This window comes from Melanotaenia boesemani, chromosome 9, assembly GCF_017639745.1.
Source record: "Melanotaenia boesemani isolate fMelBoe1 chromosome 9, fMelBoe1.pri, whole genome shotgun sequence".
NCBI lineage: Eukaryota > Metazoa > Chordata > Actinopteri > Atheriniformes > Melanotaeniidae > Melanotaenia > Melanotaenia boesemani.
In genome coordinates this window covers 24582056-24600898 of record NC_055690.1, presented here as the reverse complement: position 1 = coordinate 24600898, position 18843 = coordinate 24582056, and the positions used below count along the sequence as shown (strand labels likewise).

The 18843-nt window shown below is 41.8% G+C and overlaps 3 protein-coding genes across 5 annotated transcripts in view; 2 read left to right on the top strand and 1 right to left on the bottom strand.

Moving 5' to 3' along the window:
* The window catches only part of clpb (caseinolytic mitochondrial matrix peptidase chaperone subunit B), a 32511-nt gene extending 29288 nt beyond the window's left edge, over positions 1–3223 (top strand). The window contains exons 16-17 of one of the 2 annotated variants that reach the window (XM_041994053.1): positions 2316–2372; positions 3113–3223. In XM_041994053.1, the coding sequence (XP_041849987.1) occupies positions 2316–2372; positions 3113–3121 (66 nt within the window). In that variant the 3' untranslated portion in view covers positions 3122–3223. Of the gene's footprint in view, positions 1–652; positions 1796–2315; positions 2373–3112 lie in introns of those variants that run through there. The other variant, XM_041994052.1, reaches the window with a different exon arrangement.
* A 5572-nt stretch (positions 3224–8795) lies between these two features.
* Positions 8796–13645, top strand: phox2a (paired like homeobox 2A). The gene is made up of 3 exons (XM_041994054.1): positions 8796–9629; positions 11190–11377; positions 11508–13645. The coding sequence occupies exons 1-3, from the start codon at positions 9407–9409 to the stop codon at positions 12000–12002; spliced, it is 906 nt and encodes a 301-aa protein (XP_041849988.1). The 5' UTR covers positions 8796–9406; the 3' UTR covers positions 12003–13645.
* A 151-nt stretch (positions 13646–13796) lies between these two features.
* inppl1a (inositol polyphosphate phosphatase-like 1a) overlaps positions 13797–18843 on the bottom strand; it is a 29561-nt gene continuing 24514 nt past the window's right edge. Inside the window, exons 22-27 of one of the 2 annotated variants that reach the window (XM_041994050.1) lie at positions 18630–18785; positions 18307–18391; positions 17234–17320; positions 16324–17065; positions 15921–16054; positions 13797–15802 (exon numbers count right to left, since the gene is read on the bottom strand). In XM_041994050.1, the coding sequence (XP_041849984.1) occupies positions 15706–15802; positions 15921–16054; positions 16324–17065; positions 17234–17320; positions 18307–18391; positions 18630–18785 (1301 nt within the window). In that variant the 3' untranslated portion in view covers positions 13797–15705. The remainder of the gene's footprint in view (positions 15803–15920; positions 16055–16323; positions 17066–17233; positions 17321–18306; positions 18392–18629; positions 18786–18843) is intronic. The other variant, XM_041994051.1, reaches the window with a different exon arrangement.

The window sequence follows — 18843 nt, the reverse complement described above, 5'->3', positions numbered from 1 at the left end:
AAACATTTGGGGTACTTTGTAATCTGCTATTTTTCATTTTTAAGAGTTTTCTAAATTGTGAGGAAGCAGTGACTCAAATTGAATGAGACTCCAGAAAGTTCACATGAGCTTCAGAGATTTTAAAATATTTGCAGGTTTGTTTGTAATGTTGTAAAAAGTTCTAGTTTAATTTAACAAATAAAAACTGTTCTTTTAACATTTATTTATGAAGTTATTTTATCTCATTGGTACAACACAGATACACAAGGGTGCACCTGCAGTTAGATTTTATCATGAAACTAACTGTACCTTGAGTGACTGATTGGTTTTAAACCATTTTATTTTTGCCACCTTATTTTAGTTTGTAAAAACAAATCTGTCAGATTATACAGTCAGTGCATAAATAAAAGTGAAACCACTGCATCACTGAAACTACAGCACCAGTCAAAAGTTTGAACACGCTTTTTCCCTTGAATCTAATTGGAAAATGATTTAAAACTTTTAACTGGTAGGGTACAAAGCCCCCTACAGATCAAATCCTAACCTAAACCTTGGATATACCTGGACCCAGGTTGAGAGATACCTCAGTTGTTAATAGATGAAATACATTTACGTCAAACATTTCTAAAGACAGATCTCTGCATCACCACTAACATCGCCACCGATTCCTCAGGTTGAGCGACGAGTCGTCAACCAGTTAGCCGCAGCGTATGAACAAGAGCTGCTGCCCAAAGGCTGCACCTTGCGTCTGTCTGTCCAATCAGAGGGCCAGGAAGAGCGCACTACACCCAGTCTGCGCCTTGAGGTGGTGGGAGAGGACAGCTCATCAAGAACACTGGACATCCGCCCACCTCTCAGCCCTGAACACTAACAAACCAACAGACAACAGAATCATCATCATCATCATAATCATCAGCTGGCAGGAGGATTGATTGTTCGTAATGGACATTTCCAATAAAAGTACCTCTGAAAAAACACATCACTGCCTCTCTGATTCAGTACACACATGCAGTAATGACATGCCAAAGTTTCAACAGCAGTAATTACAATATTCCTCATCTGATACAGATATGGAGCACATATCCGCTTCCACCTGTTCAGCTTCAGCAGCATCATAACCAGCATCTCCATCCACCAGTGAAGTTAAAGCCATAGTATTAGTCTACTGCTCTGTACTGGTGATCAGTATTACTGTTACATAGTGATAAGTTATTGTTTACTTCATAATCTAGAAAAAAGCCAAATAACTATTTATTTTAGAAAGTTTCGGAACATGAGGAGGATGAATGACAGTGAAGCAAACAAAGCTGCAGTAGAGATGAAGAAAACAAATGGAGGCGGATTTAAGTCAGGCCTGTTTAACTGCACACGCAGCGTTATTATAAAAATGTATCAGCCACTTAGAATATGTCCATTTTTCCTTGAGAAAAGAAAGAAGACATTTTGATCTTCCCTGTGTGTTGCACATCTCACTTCTTAACAGACCCACATAAGCTTAGCAACCCTGACAAAACACAACCTTTTTAAAGAATGTGTAAGTAGAGAAGAGAGGAAAACATAAAATTTTGGGAATATTATCACTACATCTGCTTTGCATATAGTTTCTATCGATGCATGTGAATGTAAAGATGTCTTCATGCCGTGGTATTATGCTGTGTGTGCATCTGTGAAGAAAATCCATATTCTAAGTTGCTGCATCATAAATGTTTGAACAGCATGCTGACAAGTCACCAAATGTAATCAAGCAACATTTTTCATTCTTGTATTACAACCTCCAGCGTGAAATAAAGCTGTCACAACAACAACAAAAAAAACGGGATTCCTGTTTTTTTTTTGTTTTTTTTTTTCTTCTCCGTTTGTGTTGCACTGACACCACTGATTGATGGATAGATGTGTGCATTTGTGAATGAGACCAGTTTCTGGGTGGGAATTCTGCAACAACAATAACATTTGACCACCTCCTGAAATGACATGACAGAGGAATTTCCTTGGAATTCTGCTCCGTGTGGGGGTCCTAGTCAGACGCTGGAAGGGAATGCAGCATGCTAAAAGCTACAGAAAAGCAGACAGCATCTCTCACACACAGACACACACAACATCCCGGAGGAATGTGTTTTCAATAGGGAGACATTAGCATGTAGCAAAAAGGCACATTCTCTCTTACTGTGCTCTGCCTGGACCCCCCCGCGAATGTGTCCCCTACACGTCAAACATACTGAAACCATTCCCTTTTAGTTGTTTTCATATCAGCAGCGTCCTGTGAAAATATTAATCCTAATTTACTCAGTTGTGCTGCAAATGAACTGTCAGGTACCTGAAATGTCATCTGTATGCAGATAAGGTTGAGCACCCACAGAAAGAGGAGCAACAGGCCAGCAGATGTTTTAACAAATGTGAGTCTTGAAGCAGCTGCAACTGGACAGTAGATCAGGTTCTACTCTAATACCTTGAGGCTCTTCCCATCGCTTATAACCCACAAATGCAGCTACACTTTATGGTTTTAGGAAGTCAAAATGGTGCATGCATGTATCCATTTACTTTCCCTGCAGAGCAAGAATGAGAAGAGGAGGAGAAAGAGAAGAGGCTCTTAGTCTGTCTGTCAGGCTATTTCTGACTGCTGCCATTTCTCTGATTAGATTAAGGAGAAACAGAAACCTGGCCCTCCATCGTCCTAACCTCCCTCCATCTTCCTGCATTTTACTCACCCACTCCTCCCTCCGCCTTCTGCTTGCTTTCTCTTCTCTCCTGTCTTTCCTCCACCTTTATCTCAGCCCTTCCTTTCTCCTATGCTGTCCGTCTGTCTGTCCATGTCCCTCTCTCCCACCTGCTTCTCCTGGATCACTGTTTAAACTGTAAGAAATATGCAAAACATAGAGATAAAGAATAGGAGATAAAGTTTTAAAAAATGGAAAGGGAGACAATTTGATATGAGCACATAGAGGCTTGGTTTTTGGTACAGCAGCTTTACAGTTAATGTTTTTTGTAAAGCCTCTTAAAGGCAAGGGAAGTTTGTTAATCATGTCTAGCAGCTAAAGTTTTAATAGTGAATTTTATGTGGATAAAAGTTTGTCTAATTTCAATCAGTGGGCCTCAGTATCCATCCCTCTAATCTACTTCTTTGTTCTGGATGTAGCTTTGGTGAAGAGTGTTTGAGAAGCCACGCAGCCCAGCCAGCAGCAGCAGCCCAGGTGGAGGTGGTGAATGATGAACGACTACTAGCGGCTCTCCCATTATCATATCTGTCCCTGCTCTTAACGGGGGATTTTCATCCGTGTCCCTCTGCCTCTCATTGTGCTCCCCTAGGAAAGCGATCGATTTCACCTCCATTACCTCAGTGCACTCAGCTCTCAGTCTGAAGACGCTCCTCATTCATGCAACTGTAAAGCAGCACAGTTTTTCACAGCGTGCACACAACACTGGCTGCGCGCGTCTGTTAAAATGAGACTCTCCATCCTGCGTGTTAACGCATGGAAACTTATGGCTGCTCTGTTTTGGTTCGGCCACGAATGTGGACCGAGACGCCCGTCCGGTTACCCCCAAGGCAGTCACGTGACAGTCTTCCCCCTGAGAGAATTAGCATAAAAAGCAAATAAAGGACCCCACCAAAAACACACCAGTCTGTCCTCCTATCTTTTAAAGAAAAGGAACAAATCCATTCCGCCTAATTCGAACCTTGCACAGGGACAGCTCGCGTGGCAGATTGCAGCCTAATTAGTTTAGAGGGAGTTTAATTCAATTAACTTTCCACAGCTCCGCGCGCCCCGCCGCTGGGCTGCTTTCAGAGCGCGGGGCCAGAGCTCGAGATCTAATTAGCGTGTTTGGAGAAGCTCTCCTGCGCGCGGCCATCCCTCGCTACTCCAGCTGTGGTGTGCTCGCGAGCGTATGTGTGTGAGTGTGTGTACTGTGGTCTCCCGGGAGCTGTTTTTTTTTATCCTAAAAAGCTTCTTTTTAAAGTAACATGCCGTTGTCCATTAGGATAATACAGGTCTGGTGCCGCAGGAGAGATGGACGCAGCATGTGAATAAGCGCAGCTGCTCTGCGTCATATTCCGCCTGACGGATGCATGTTCAATTCAACTCAGACTGGACTTGTATACGAATGAGTCTAATGTGATAAGTTGAAATTTATGGCTAAAACTGGAGGCGATATTTGCAACTTCATATGAATCTTTGAGCTGCACTCCCATTACAGAATGTTTTTCTGATCATCCTCAGCCAAATTATGATTTTAGTTGGTTTCCCTTTTTTTTTTTAGGATTGTTACTTCTACGTTATGTGCAGTTTTAATTAAGCTGATTTATCTATCATAAAGCCAAAAAAGCTATTTTATTCCACATCTTTTAGTGCTCTGACCCTGCATTAACGGCACCTTTGGCCCAAGTCACAGCAATGACCTAAGCCCTGTAACAAAGAATTTAATCAACAAAGCTAATCAACAGCATACTAGTGGTTTATTTAATTATATTTTCCTTCTCTACCTGAGCTGACTTCGATCAGTTACTAAAAGAGGAGCTGACTGTAACTTTACACTCATTGCTGTTGCTCCCCTCTCTAAACCCGCCCGGTTGCTCACAGTCATCTCGACCCGGAGCGTCATGGTATATTCCGGTAATTGGGAACTGATATGCGGGGACATGCAGGCGGCACCAAAGGGACCCCCGTCCCTTCAACCCTCCCTCCTCCTTCACCTTTTCCTCATCTCCTTCCCTTACCGCTATCCTGTCTCTCATCCATCACTGAGCAAATCAAATGCGCACCGCCAGCCTTTGCTATGCTGCTGCTGGAAAGACGCAGGCCGATGTTAACGGCGGCATATGTGAGCTCTGAATTTATTTTATGTGCAATCAAATCGAGCTTCGAGTGAAGAAGATCTTAAAAGGGGCGATGACACAACACATTTTAGTGACACTGCAGGGAGCGAGTCAAGCTGCTCTGATTCACTGCAGTCAGCAGAGTGGATGATGGAGTAAATCAGTTGTTAAAACTCCGTTAAATTGTAAGAACACTTTACAAATAGCAAATCACAAATTCACTGTCAATAACCCCAGATTTAAAACTGTCATTATGGCTAAAGAATTACAAACGTGATGGGAAATACCTGCGAGAGCCCCTGCGTTTTGATACGCACAAAAACAAACGACTTCTATGTGTTCTTTTGTTGTGTGAATGCTTCAGAGGTCTAAACTGTAATTCATCAGTAATGAAATTATACTAGGCCTATTTCTGGTGGATGGGTTCACAATTTTGTCCTGTCGTAGTAATTAAAATATGAAGGAGGTGATTAAAAAGAATTAGCATTATCAACATAAATAAATTCTTCTTCATTCTTATTTAGTCTCAAACGAGTTTAAAATACAGAAATATCAGTGATTTTATTATTATTACTATTGCAGTTATTCTCACGGCTGCTCATCAAATTACATAGATTAAATTTAATTTATGTACTTAGAAAGTCATGGAGGGATGTTCGTTACAGAAGATACGAAACACAGTCCACGCTCACCAAAACCCTCATTCAATGACCGGTTCTGTTTATTGTTTGTTTGCTTTTTATTCTCTCTCTCTCTCTCTCTCTCTCTCTCTCTCTCTCTCTCTCTCTCTCTCTCTCTCTCTCTGTGTGTGTGTGTGTGTGTGTGTGTGTGTGTGTGTGTGTGTGTGTGTGTGTGTGTGTGTGTGTGTGTGTGTGTGTGTGTGTATTCTCTACGTTTTCGTGCTCTTAAACTGCTCGTTTTACAAATCTCCACAAAGAGGAGGTTAATATCCAGAATCAATAGCTGCCCGAGTACCAGGGCAAGAAAACAGCTTTGGGCGCATGGGACATGTTCTTCTTTGAGCTGTTGTGATGGATAGACCTGACAGTCTTCCTTTCTGACTGACAGGTTCTCTTGGATTGTAGACCACCGCGGCACGAGGACAGAAACCGGATTGGGCCTCCCGCATGGCCTTGTCTCATCCTTCACTCTTCCTTTATCCCCTGTGTCTCTATCACTACACATCTTCGTGTCTACATCAGGACCATCCAGCCATTCATCAGATAGAGACAAGTCTTGCCACACTTATTCTCCTCCGTATTACCTTCGTTAAGGCCAATCTGCATGCAGCAGATCTCCAGCCGGTGGAAGTCCATCATAAACAATTACTGTATCAGGAAAAAACAAACGCGAGGAATTTAATTTTGCTAAAGATTATGACCCTTTTGCGTTAAAATATTCTGGGATAGACAGGACAATTAATGTGCTCTGAATGATAAAAAAAAATCAAACTAACCAAAGAATGTAAAATAAGTAATGGTATGATAATTTTTTTATTAGACTGAACACAATGATGTATATGGAAAAGCATAAAATAGAAGATCTGATTTTTTTTATTAGTGTCTATTTACCCATCTCTGTCATAAACTGACAATGTTGACACGGTTTATCGCGCAATTAGGCGCATTTTTTTTAGCTCCTGCCATTATAAACCTTATGTTTTAATTCTGGATAATGCAACTAGGACTTGTAAATCACAAAATCATCTGAAAAGGATGAATTGTCCTTTACTCTTAACTCAATCCCGCCTCTGATTAGAAACGGACAGCACGTTGTGTTCGTCCATAAGGTTTTAACCGGTGGGCCTATAATCCCTAGTCGGGGTTCCTCTCTCAGGGTCCCTTTTAGGAGTCTCTAGGGGACCATTGTGTCCCCCTCTGTTGACTCAGACGCCATGAATGCCAAAGCACCCCGTTACTGTTTCCGTCAAATCGCCCACATGAATGTAAAAGTCCAAAGTTAAAACCTCCGCAGAGGAGAAGCCTCCCCCTCTGCGCAGCGTGGAGCACTGTGGGGCGGATTAGTGGCCTAGAAGAAACCAGTTCCTTCTTTGAAGGGATTAAAGCTTTAATGTTTGAAAGCCGGAGAGCTAGAGTCGCTCCTGGCTGCTCTCTTTTTTCCACCTCGGGGGGGAGTATGAAGACACGGGGTGGAGAGTTTAACTTCGAAACTGTTTAAATTTCTCTGTAAACTCACCTCCGAACCCAGCAGACGGAGACGGGATGTAACAGACGGAAAGGCCAGGGACTGAACGCCGAATAAAGGAGGGGGAAGATGATTTTGAAATACGTATTTGAAAAGGAGTTTACTGAATGATACCATTCTGGTGTAGTGGCTGTTGCATTGATTTAACTTCATGCTAATCTTCAGGTGATTTTTTTCATAATTTTGGGAGTCATGTTCGTTTGCAAACAAGTTTTTGTTCGTCTCTTGAATTACTGTAATTTTGCATATTATTTAAAGCCACACATGGCGAGCATGTCAAGCCAGAATGATAACAAATGGAGCAGAGCGAGCTACAAGGTGCTCAAACGTGTCCGCATGAATTTTAACCTTTGTAGTACAAAAGTTGAAAACAACTTTCGTATTTTTATTAAAAAATACGAACTGAACGTTTTTTCTTTGCATGAAAGAGGCGCATGCAGCAGAATAAAAGTGAGCAACGTCAGAAAGAAGACGAGCCCCGCGTGCCGCCCCACCTCATCCATCCACCACCTCTCACCAACCACACAACAACCGCTGTAAACAAATCTTATTATTACTTAAGTGAACACAGAGTAGCAAACGCATGCGCGCGCGTCTTGAGACTTAATGGCATTAAGGAGCATCATAGTGCACCCTCTGGTCAAGCAGAGATAAAAGCGCGCACTTTGAGCTTTATTCCATTTTACGCGCAGGCACAAGGACCAAACTTAATTAATTTCTTGCACGCACATACAACGTAATTTTGGTTTGTGGATTGTATTATTTAGGGGGAAATTTGCCCACTGATAAAAAGGCTGTTAATTCTATGAACATCATACATAAAAAAAAGGCACTGGTTTTGAAATCTACTGCATGGAGCGCGCTTTCCTGTGCGCGTCTCTGTGTGAGGCCGTGTGGGATATGACTTATCACATTGTATGACACCAAACAATAAACTTAAACCAATTTATGGAGCGTCAATGCGTTTATGGTTAGCCTGTCGTGGCTGCTCGGTTGTCTCCGCAGCCATGCAGTTCCCACTCTCCAGTCCTATACATCAAAGTGACGCTCACTCTGGTGACATCTCCGTAAAAGTGATCGGAATCAAATCAAAGCTTTTAATCTTAGCAATCACCGTCACATCTGGACGTTTTCTCTCACATAAAGATATGTGTGACTGAACGACGGATTTCCAGCCGGTAGAGAAACTGGAGCCCACTGACCGGTTAGGCTGGAAAAGATAAATCATTGGCGGCATTTTAGTCCCATGTAGACTGTAGGAATAACTCTTTGTGCCAATCAAGGTCATGGTGTATAATAATAATAATAATAATAATAATAATAATAATAATAATAGTAGTAGTAGTAGTAGTAGAATTGGGTTTGATTTGAAGGAATATCATCCGTTAGTCTAATTTCAAAAGCATAAAATTAAACCCCCAACAATGTTCTTTACAAACATTGTTCCCATATATTGTCCTATATAATGTTCCTATATTGTCTTTGGAAATAAATGCTCCATGGACTACTGCTATTTTACCCAATGCTACATCCTTATTCTTCACCCCTCTAACTTCGTTTATAGACCTGTCTTTATTAGAGACTTATGTATTTAAAATAAGGACGAAAAGCCAAATGCCTGATGAGTTATCTTTCTAATGTAAAGAGAGCAAAAACAAGAGGATTTTAAATATATGTCCCTTACGAATTAGTGAATTTGTGATCTTTTCTTTAATAATCTACAATATCACAGCTAATAGTGGCCTAAAAAGTTCTCAGCTGTCCTGTTTGGATTAAAAGAAAACGCTTTCACGTCCGATAAATGAAGCATGCAGATTACAAGGGTTTTGAATAAAGAAACTGTTAGTTGTTGTTTTTTTTTTTTTTTCGTTTTTTTTTTTTTTTTCTGACGGATGATTAAACTCTGCTGACACCTGCGAGCTAGAGATGCTGTGGACCGCGTGGGCGGAGCAGCGAACTCTGGGAGAGGAGGGGGGGTTGTCCGTTTCCAAGCTCACTCACTGGTGGCATTGTCATGGAAACTAGACCACCGCCTCGCTATTGTCTCGCTCCCTGCCAAGTTTATTATAAACACCGTGCGAGCCTCAGCGCGCTGTCAAACGGAGCGCGAGCGCAGAGCGAACTGCAGTCCAGGGAGGGATAACAGAAGAGACAGAGACACAGAGAGGAAAGGGAAGGAAGGGAGTGGAAGTGCAGAGAAGCATCTGGATTACTTATCGAGAATAACAGCATCGTGACAGTGAGTTATAAACCACAAAGCTGACGAGAGTTTTGGAGAAACGAACTTCGGAGATTCCGGAGACCAAAAGACCGACTCTGGTTTCGAAAGACACTAGACCCCCCCCCCACCCACACACCTGAAGCCTTACCTCACTGGGCTTTGCAGACCGGTGTTTCCACCGGCTGACCTCCATGTATAAGATGGATTACTCCTACCTGAACTCCTATGACTCCTGCATGGCAGCCATGGAAGCATCGGCTTATGCGGACTTCAGCTCCTGCAGCCAGGCCAGCTCCTTCCAGTACAACCCGATCCGGAGCGGACCGTTCTCCAATCCGGGCTGCACTCCGCTCAGCACGGCCAGCTGTACACTGGGAGCCCTGCGAGAGCACCAGCCCACACCTTACTCCTCAGGTGAGGAACATCCGTTTGGCTCTCTACTCAAAGTCTGCACTCAAAAAAATAAAAGCTAAAAAATGAGGAGTTCCTGATAATTAAATTTTAAAAAGGTAAGACGTAGGAACTGTATCTTTATTTACATTGATAATAATTAGCACGAGCAGAGGACAAACAGCGGGGAGGAGGGGTGGGAGGGTGAATAATTAACAATGCTTTACATTAAAGACGAACGAACAAATTACAGTAATTAAGGCCTTGGCCTTATATGTTTAGTTCTTTAGGCATTGGTGTGGTCTTATTTACAATTAAAGAAGGGGACATTTACAAGCAAAATTACTTCAAGTTGAATCAAAGTCAAAGTCAGCTTTATTTTCAGTTTCTTCACATGTATAAGACAAACAAAGGAAATGTTAAAGAAAGAAACCTGGAATCAAATATACATTTAAACTGTCAAAAATCATTAAGTGTAATAAGCCTAAAACAATTCATTCATCTATTTTGCAACCATATATATATTTTTTTATCTTAATCCAAATTTTTCCTGTTTTCCCTGTTGTGAAAATTTGTAAATTCACTGGACTTTAACAGACATATTATCATTGTCTCTAGACGGAGAATAATCAGTTTTTTCTAATCCACCTTTTGTTGCATTTTAACAGTGTAATAAAAGAATCCACACACACATAAACACGAATATTGACAAGACACCCCCCCCCCAAAAAAAAAGAAAAACAAGCAAGCAAACAAATAACAAGAATGCACAAGGTTTACATCTCCAACTCTCAGTTGTTCTTGCTAAAGATCATTTCCCCCAACCATTCACTAAATGGGACATTTGTTTTTATTTCCAGTATCTGAGAACGCTCCTACACCCCGCAATGAGGGCCAACCTTCACCATAGGATGTGTTGGGTTAATAACTGCACTCCCTCTGTTCTTACACCCAGAATACATAAGACGGGGTTCTGAGATAAAACTATCCCGAGTACTTTGATTATAAATAAAAAATGAATTTTCCTATAGGTTCTGTCATCTCACACTCGTACAGCATGTGTAACAATGTTCCCATAGACTGTTTTAAATGAAAAACATTACATGATAAAATGATGAATGATTAAAAAAAACAAAACAAAAGCAGCCTCATTATGGATTTAAGTCGAACTTAAAACCTAAAATTCTAGTTGCATCTCTGCATTAAAAAAAACTTTATGTAAATCAAAATATTTTGATGTAAATTGACACAAAATTAATTAATCTGTCAATGTCAGACTTGGCTTATTTTAGTTTAAATGTAATAAGTCAACAAGTAAATAATCTAATAATAAATTAATTAATCAGCCGTCTGAACCCGGTTTGATTCCTTTATTTTGACTGAAAGAATAAAGGCACTGCTTATGAAAGATTTACCTGAAAACGATATTAAAATTTTTTGTTTTGTTTGCTTGTTTAAAAAAAGAGGCCTATATATCTGACAGAGAGCTTCTGTTTTCTACGTTTTTATGGCCTCCGCAGTTTTAAGACCAGTGCACAAATTTAGCTTTTCCAGCTCTAAACTGATTAATTTCTTCCCTTTCAGTCCCATATAAGTTTTTCTCTGACCCTTCCGGTCTGAATGAGAAGCGGAAGCAGCGGCGCATCCGGACCACCTTCACCAGCTCTCAGCTGAAGGAGCTGGAGCGGGTCTTCGCCGAGACGCACTACCCGGACATCTACACGCGAGAGGAGCTGGCGCTGAAGATAGACCTGACTGAAGCGAGGGTACAGGTGAGGGGGAGCATCATTTTTATATTTTGCGCCACTTCACTGAATTTAGTAGCTAATGTGTTATCTGGCAGCATCCCCTCAGAGCTCTGCATTTAATCAGATATAAACTTGCCCTGTCTGTGTTTGACAGGTGTGGTTTCAGAACAGGCGTGCCAAATTTCGCAAGCAGGAGCGCGCAGCCAATGCCAAAGCCAACAGCTCTGGCGGCACCACAGGCAGCAACACCAGCAACACCTCTGGAGGGAAGAAAGGTGGAGAAGCGAGATCTTCATCGGATGATGACGAGTCCAAAGAGTCCACCTGTAGTCCCACACCTGACAGCACGGCTTCCCTGCCTGGCTCCGCTAATGGAAACTTAGGGAGCCCTGCCAGTTTGAGCCCCAGCCCTGCTCCTACCAACAGCGGTTATGTCAACGCCTCCAACTCTCCGGTTCTCCAGGGGCTGAAGCCGCCCAGCTGGTCTAGCCTGGGACCATCCAACCCGGCCGTGGCTCAGCCCGCTGCCCAAACTCAGGAGATCCTGAAGGCCTGGCAGCCGGCGGACAGTATGACCGGGCCTTTTGCTGGAGTCCTGTCCTCCTTCCATAGAAAACCCAATCCCACCATCAAGACGAATCTGTTCTGAAGCACAGGGTAAGAGAGGAAGAGAGAGAGAGAGAGAGAGCGAGAGAGAGAGAGAGAGAGAGAGAGAGAGAGAGAGAGAGAGAGAGAGAGAACTAGAACAGATCGGAGTTTCTAGCTTTTGGGGGAAAGAATCAAGACTGGCCCGTTATGTCGCTGAATTCATTGCGGGAGTCAGCTGTAGTTCAGCGAGGCTCTCCATAACCTGTCAAAGCTCAGATAATAAAGTTGCAGGTCTGGTGGCCCTCTATCAACCTTAAAATGTTATGCAACTGTGAAGATTATACATACAGAGCCCTACCAGGACGTGGGCAGTATTCTCTCTTCTGACTTTCTTCTCAAGTAGCTCACACAGTTTTATCAGAAATTCCTGTTTCTCAGATGAAACTGAAAACATTCTCTATTTAAAGATGCTGAACTATAACAGGCCCACAAACTGTAACCTGGACAGAGCTGACCCGACTCTCGGGCACATCCCATAGTCACTTCAATTTCTTCTGGTTTTGTTGCACGTTCTCATTCCCACACTCATGCACTGCCCTGCGAGGCAGAAGTTCTGATGAGCATGGAGGTCATGTACAAGGTGAAAGCAGAAAGCCAAACATCATGCTCCAAGCTTTGCTGGGGAAACAAAACAAACTTTTACCCTCAAGCACAACTAGCCCCCTGACACCACAGACTTCCATTAGAAGGAACAGGGTCCCCCTAAATCTCTTTGCCAAGCTGAGGGGGGCACCCCAAAATCCAATTAGAACAGCCGGGTCCAGACCAGACCCAGCCCCAGATCAGCTCATCCCCTCCTTTTTCTTTACTGTATCAAGTCCTGACTCCCACAGTCTCAGCTTCCTCATGGTTTTATGTCCCATAATGCCTTCCTAACAAGCTGTTCCTACTTTGTTTAAACTTTGAGAGAGAGAGAGAGGGGGGGCCTTAAGGTGTCTGACCCCATTTTATGTTTGCTTCTGCAGCTTCTTTGAGGGAAGAGAGACATCAGGTTGTAACTTATACTGTTGCTGTTAAGATCCTAAAACCTGGTTTCTTACTTGAATCACTGAAGAGTTTTCAGACTTTCTTCATGCCAGTTTCATTAAAGAAATTTAATCACTGAGAAATGCTGATCAAGGGTTACATGCAAAGAGATGGAATTTTGTACTGTGTTCATTAATGCCCTCATTTGCTCTTCTTTTTTTTCCAAGTAGCTGAAAAAATGAAGTACTTACTTTTACCTCATATTTACTTGTACGCCATATGACAGGACTAATATCAGAAATCTTCTAAAAGGAGGGGAAACATGTATTTATTAATATTTTTATTGTCATGAGAAGCCCACTCATTTCTTGGAACTGCTCCATAAAATTTTGTGATTGTAAATTCTGTAATTAGTAATATAAATATTAGGTAGTTTTTTTTTCCCCCGTTTGCTTTACAGATCTATTTCATTGCAGAGCATCTGTTTCACAGACACACGTCAATGAAAGCAGACATAAAGCTCTATGAATGAGAAGTTATAGCACTACTCTAAATATTCTAATAAATCTACATTATGGAGGCACTATCTGAAGCATCTCATGATCTGGTTTCTTGTGAGTGACAGAATCATCACTTTGCTTTTTTTTTTTTTTTTGTTATGGGAGACTGTTGAAAAGATCTGATGTCTGAATTAATAGCTAATTAAAACCTTGAATGACTTCTTTTGATTTTACCGTACATTTTTTCCTTTTCTGAGACAGGCTTATGAACCATAACTGCTTCATCCCTTCAGCATTCACTGCAGACAAAAGAAGGTCACCCATTAAAATAAGGAAAGATATTAGATTTTACTTGAAAAAAATACAAGTGAACAACTTACATTAACTTAACAACCAAATACATAAAGACAAAATGGAGTGTCAGAGAAAATAGTCTCCTTTTTACACACACACACACATAAGAACATTGAGAGGCCCAATTGGCTTAAAAAAAGGAAAAAAAAGACATTACATTTAACACATCTGAAAAACAGATCTATATTCTCTGTATTGTGGTTATTTGGTTGTTTAGGGACTACACACATTGCACAACATGTAACAAGCACATAGTTAAATCTAATTTTGTATTTTCGTAGAATTCAAGAAAATATTTGGGTCACAAAGAAAACTTTAAGAAAGGGAAATTTGTTTTTCATAAATTAATGGATCATACTCCGCACATTCATTTAGTGTTGCTTATTAGAACTTGTCATGTTAAGCTCCAGAAACAAAAAAAATAATAAAAGTTAGTGTGATCCAAAGTAAAGGCAGCCTCTACTGAGGGCGTTTGTGGAGTAAGAGCACCACCTGCTGGTTAAATCTGGGCACAGCATGTGTGGCGCAGACTTTTGCTCTTATCTTGTCTAATGTGTGCAAATTATGTTATAACCCCAAAAAGCAGCAATCCCCACAGTTATGAAACAAAATAACAAAATTCGCATCATATTACAAGAAAACATGTCTGGTGTCAATTGACAATATAAAGGGTAACCACTGGTTAATCCATTCGGCTACACTAACTAATTCCCTGAATTTAAAATGAAATGAGTAAAAATGGGACTTGAACCACAAGAAACCTGGGTAACCGACATTTTTAGTAAATTGAAATTTAGTGTCCTCACAGACAGTGTATGAAAACGAGAAACGTACTAGTCTCTCACCCTGGAGCAGCATTTTTTTCCCCACACATACATTTCTGAATTGTTTGCTTTGTCTACTAATTAGATGAATAAACATTCAGTATTTGTCCATTAATGTTTTAAGATATTTAAACCTAATAACACAATGAACCTATCACAATACGCAAGCACCAGAAAAATGCCAAAATATCATGTAAAAAAAAAACAAACCCATTCAGTCATGTAAAGGTTACACCAAGGTGAAATATGCAATTCTAAAAGTATTAATTTGGTTTGCTCAATTTTCCCTTTATCAAAACACGTAACATATTATAAATTCTTGCAGTCTCACAACAGGCCACCATTTAATAAACAGTGGCCCAGACTTTACAAAAGTACACAATTTGAGAAGAGCGAGTTCAGCTCACTTCAAACTGGCTTACTAGCTTCTTTCCCATCACCACATCCTGTTTACCTTCACCTCAAAGACTAAAGGGCTCTCCAGTCTGACATTTCTCGAGTATTCTCTGATGATTCCCACAGTTTAAGTGGGCAAGAACCTGAGGCTTACAAGAGCGCCGTGTCAATAGAACCTGAACTAAGGTGGTTAAACACGGGCAGTATGTTTTGGCAAGGCTCTAGCTTCTCAACATAAAACTAAGCCTCTGCCATTTTGTTTTAAACTCAAAATTCAGAGGAATCCTAAACTTAGTCCCTCTGCTCCCAAAACAAAAAACATACTGGAGATCTGAAGGGACATCAAGACATCAGCTCTAAATCCATCTGATAAGAGAAGAAATGTTTTCACTGCACTTATAGCCAGGTGTGTAGTGATGCTTGAAATGATTATCATTAAAAAGGCCACACTCTCTGACAATGACAACACGCATACAGTACAAATAAAGGAGGACGTTGGTTCAGCAAGTGTTTTTGAAAGTACAAATGGAGTGCAATTTCTCTCAAAAGGCACAATCTGGCATCAGTTGGCACGGTCCAGCTCGGTTCGGTTCAGTTCAGCTGAAATTTGGCCTCTTGGGACCTGCTGTGGTTCCAGGCTGATTTGGACCAGTCAAGGACCAGTTCATTTCTGTTGCTGCTGCATGAGGCTCTCCAGCAAAATTCGCTTGTGAGTGGGATCGAGCACGCCGGCCTCCTCCAGGTCCTCCTCAGTGATGTCACTGGAAAAAGAAAACAGCAAGGTGAGAAACAAAGAGATGACATCCCCAAACACGTATTCACTGAAGCATCACATCAACCAAAACACAAATATCTATATTTAAAAATGACAGCATGTACCTGAGGAACTCCAGGTCGTCCCAGCCGTTGTGCAGAAGACCCTGCTCATACCTTTCCAAGCCCAGTCTTTGCAGCCACTCTCCAACTGAAGATTCACCCACAGACAAAGATGAGCTGCTGCTGCCCCAAAGTGCCTACACAGAAGAAGTGCGTTGAACTAAACATGCTTTGGAAATCTCAGCTCATTACAGCAGCCACAGAGTGTGCAAGCATGCAATAACCAAATAGTCAAGGATACAAAATGTGCATGTTGGGATTGGATATGAACTGCTATGAATTTTTGAGTTTGTGAGGAAACTACACAAAACTGTTATGGCCTGAAAGAAAATACTTGAAAAAAATCCCAAAAAAGTCACAGTGGATTAATTCACAGAAGTGAGCTGATTTCACGTGAAACGTTTACCTCCTCTGGCATGTCCTCTGCAATACTCTCTGTGATGGGGTTTCTGGGTGGAAAGGTGCGACAGGCATCCAGACCTAGACCCATTGGCTGCCCTCGAAGAGGGGGCGGGGCCGAAGGAGCACGAGGAGGCTGTCCAGGAAACTCACTCTCACTCAATGTCTTTGCCATTTGGAGCACAGAACACGACTGATCGTCCAACGCCCCTGATCCTACTCCTCCTCGCCTAAAACCCTCTCCAAGAGCAAGTGGACCACCAGAACCTGCTGGTGGGATCCTGACCTCAGCCAGGTCTGGGTAAAGAGGGCGAGGTTTAGTGAATGGGGCCTCCAAAACCATCTCCAGGGCCCCTTTAGGGAGAGGAGGTGGAGGGAAGTCAGGAGGGGGTCGATTTAGAGTGCTTCCAACTGTTACCGTGACACCTCCTCCCTGTGCACCTGTCATACAAGCACCTCCATCACCTTCTGGGGAGACCTCCTCACTAATGGCACAGGCTGGGTGTCCTGCCATGGGTCTGCGTGGGTGAGGGGGCCCTGAGGTTGCAGGCGGCGGCTTTGTTCGAGCACTGGCTGAGGGAGGGGGGGCTTTAGCTGCCTGGGGGTTTGAGGAGGTAGGAGATGGGAGGAGCTCAGGAGAAATAGCTGCAGCTGATTGGTTGGGAACTCCCTCTAGGATGTAGTAGGCAGGATTATTGTAGCTGTTCTTGCCGATGGACGAATCACCGTCCGTTGTGTCCTGTTTGGGTCTTCTCAAAAAGTCAAAAACAAAACAGGGTGTGAGGAATTTTCTCATGTGTCTTGGCTGTCACATGCTCCTAAATCGTCTCATATAAAAGTCCAATAAAAGTCTAAATATTATTATGTCTTTGTATGGCTAATTTTCTAAATTGCTTGTGAGCATGCCTAGTGTGTACCTTGCAGCAGTTTCCTCTTTGCCACTCCGTTCTCCCTCCTCACTGACCTTTCCCAGCTCTCCGAGTTGTTTACGAACCACAGATTGCCTGTGTCAAAAAAAAAAAAAAAAAAAATCCCAAAGGTTAGCAGAAAAAAACTATAGAAATTATACTGTGCACAGCCACCCTGCCAGTTACAGGATGTCAAGAGAGTGTCTGCACACTGAATCTTAGCTATAAGAATTAAACATTGGAGAGATACCACCTAAATTTTCTAGACCATAAATAAAATGGCCAAAGTGACAGTTTGGCCTTTTTTTTTTTTTATCCAGTAAGCATATCAACCTTTCAAAATACAGACAAATACAGACATTGGTGCACTTCAAAGGATGGATGGATGGAAAGAAATTAATGCTGGTTTTGGCTGCCTCTTTGACTCAGAATGGTATGACAACTATCAGTTTCTCTATTTAGCAAGCATAACCAGTTCTGAACAGGTGGGTTAGAAAAATAATGATTCACAGTGAGTGGAAATACACTCAACTTACCTTGGATTACTGGTTTTACATATCATGTACAGAGTAAATTCTAATGACCAAAACCATAATGACAACCCCAGCCCATTCCACTGTTGACAGGTGAACTCTTGTAAACTGCAAATTTGAGTCATTACAACATAAGGACACTTCTTGCAGCATGAAGCTGCATCATCAGTTGCGGTAACATCAGTTATCAGCATGTTGTTTCCTTCCTTCCTCAACAGAAGCAGGTCTTCACCACTGCTAAAAAGGAGCACCCTAGAAAGCAAAGCTCTTTGTGCGTCATGTCCAAATTAATACAGACTTTAAATCTGCCCATTTCAACACATTCATTACAGTAACTATCCCTTCATTTGCTTGTATATCTCAGACCCTGTCATGTGCCATCATCAAGAGATTATTGCCTCATTGATAAATAATTAAACTCAAGCAAAAACCAGACTGTAGTGTGTAATATTGGAATAATGTGTGAACATTTGAATTATTCCGGCTTTATGTCTTATGCAATAAAACTACCTAAAATATTAAGTATGAAAAAGAGCAGAGTGTACTGACTTCACATACTCATGTCCCGCTCTGGACACCATAGTGGGTTTCCCTTTAGGTCCACCTGTGTCATCCTTGTCCACACTGATCCACTCTGAAATACAACAGCAGCTTTACAGTCAATCATGAAGAACTGACCCCTCAGTAGAATTTAATCATCTGAACAATTAATTATCTGATTATTAAAATTTGAAAGTCCTCAATTTAGATCTTTTCTCGTCACTGGTTAGGGATGAGGAAAGATATAAACTGGGGACTGGTAAACAAGGGACTGCTTTTTGTTTTCCCTCCTTTTTGATCTGACACACATTCACCACACTGCGTTGCATTACCATACAGTCGCTCCCTGGTTCCCATCCTTTCAGAAGGAACTCTGACCCTCATGCACCCCCGGATATTTCCTGTTTCTTCGCCCCGGTGGGACAGATATGTATGGAACTGCTGTGCCGTGCTACCAATCATTGACTTTAGTGCCAACACACACTCTCCTAACAGAAGAAAAACAGACACAAATACATTGCTGATTGTCAGAGAACAAGAAACTTG

What these genes read in the sequence shown, in the direction of transcription:
- phox2a (XM_041994054.1), top strand. Translation starts at nt 9,407, where the DNA reads ATGTATAAGATGGATTACTCCTACCTGAACTCCTATGACTCCTGCATG. An exon ending in GCCCACACCTTACTCCTCAG is followed by an intron (nt 9,630 to 11,189) that starts GTGAGGAACATC and finishes CTTCCCTTTCAG; the next exon opens with TCCCATATAAGTTTTTCTCT. An exon ending in TGACTGAAGCGAGGGTACAG is followed by an intron (nt 11,378 to 11,507) that starts GTGAGGGGGAGC and finishes TGTGTTTGACAG; the next exon opens with GTGTGGTTTCAGAACAGGCG.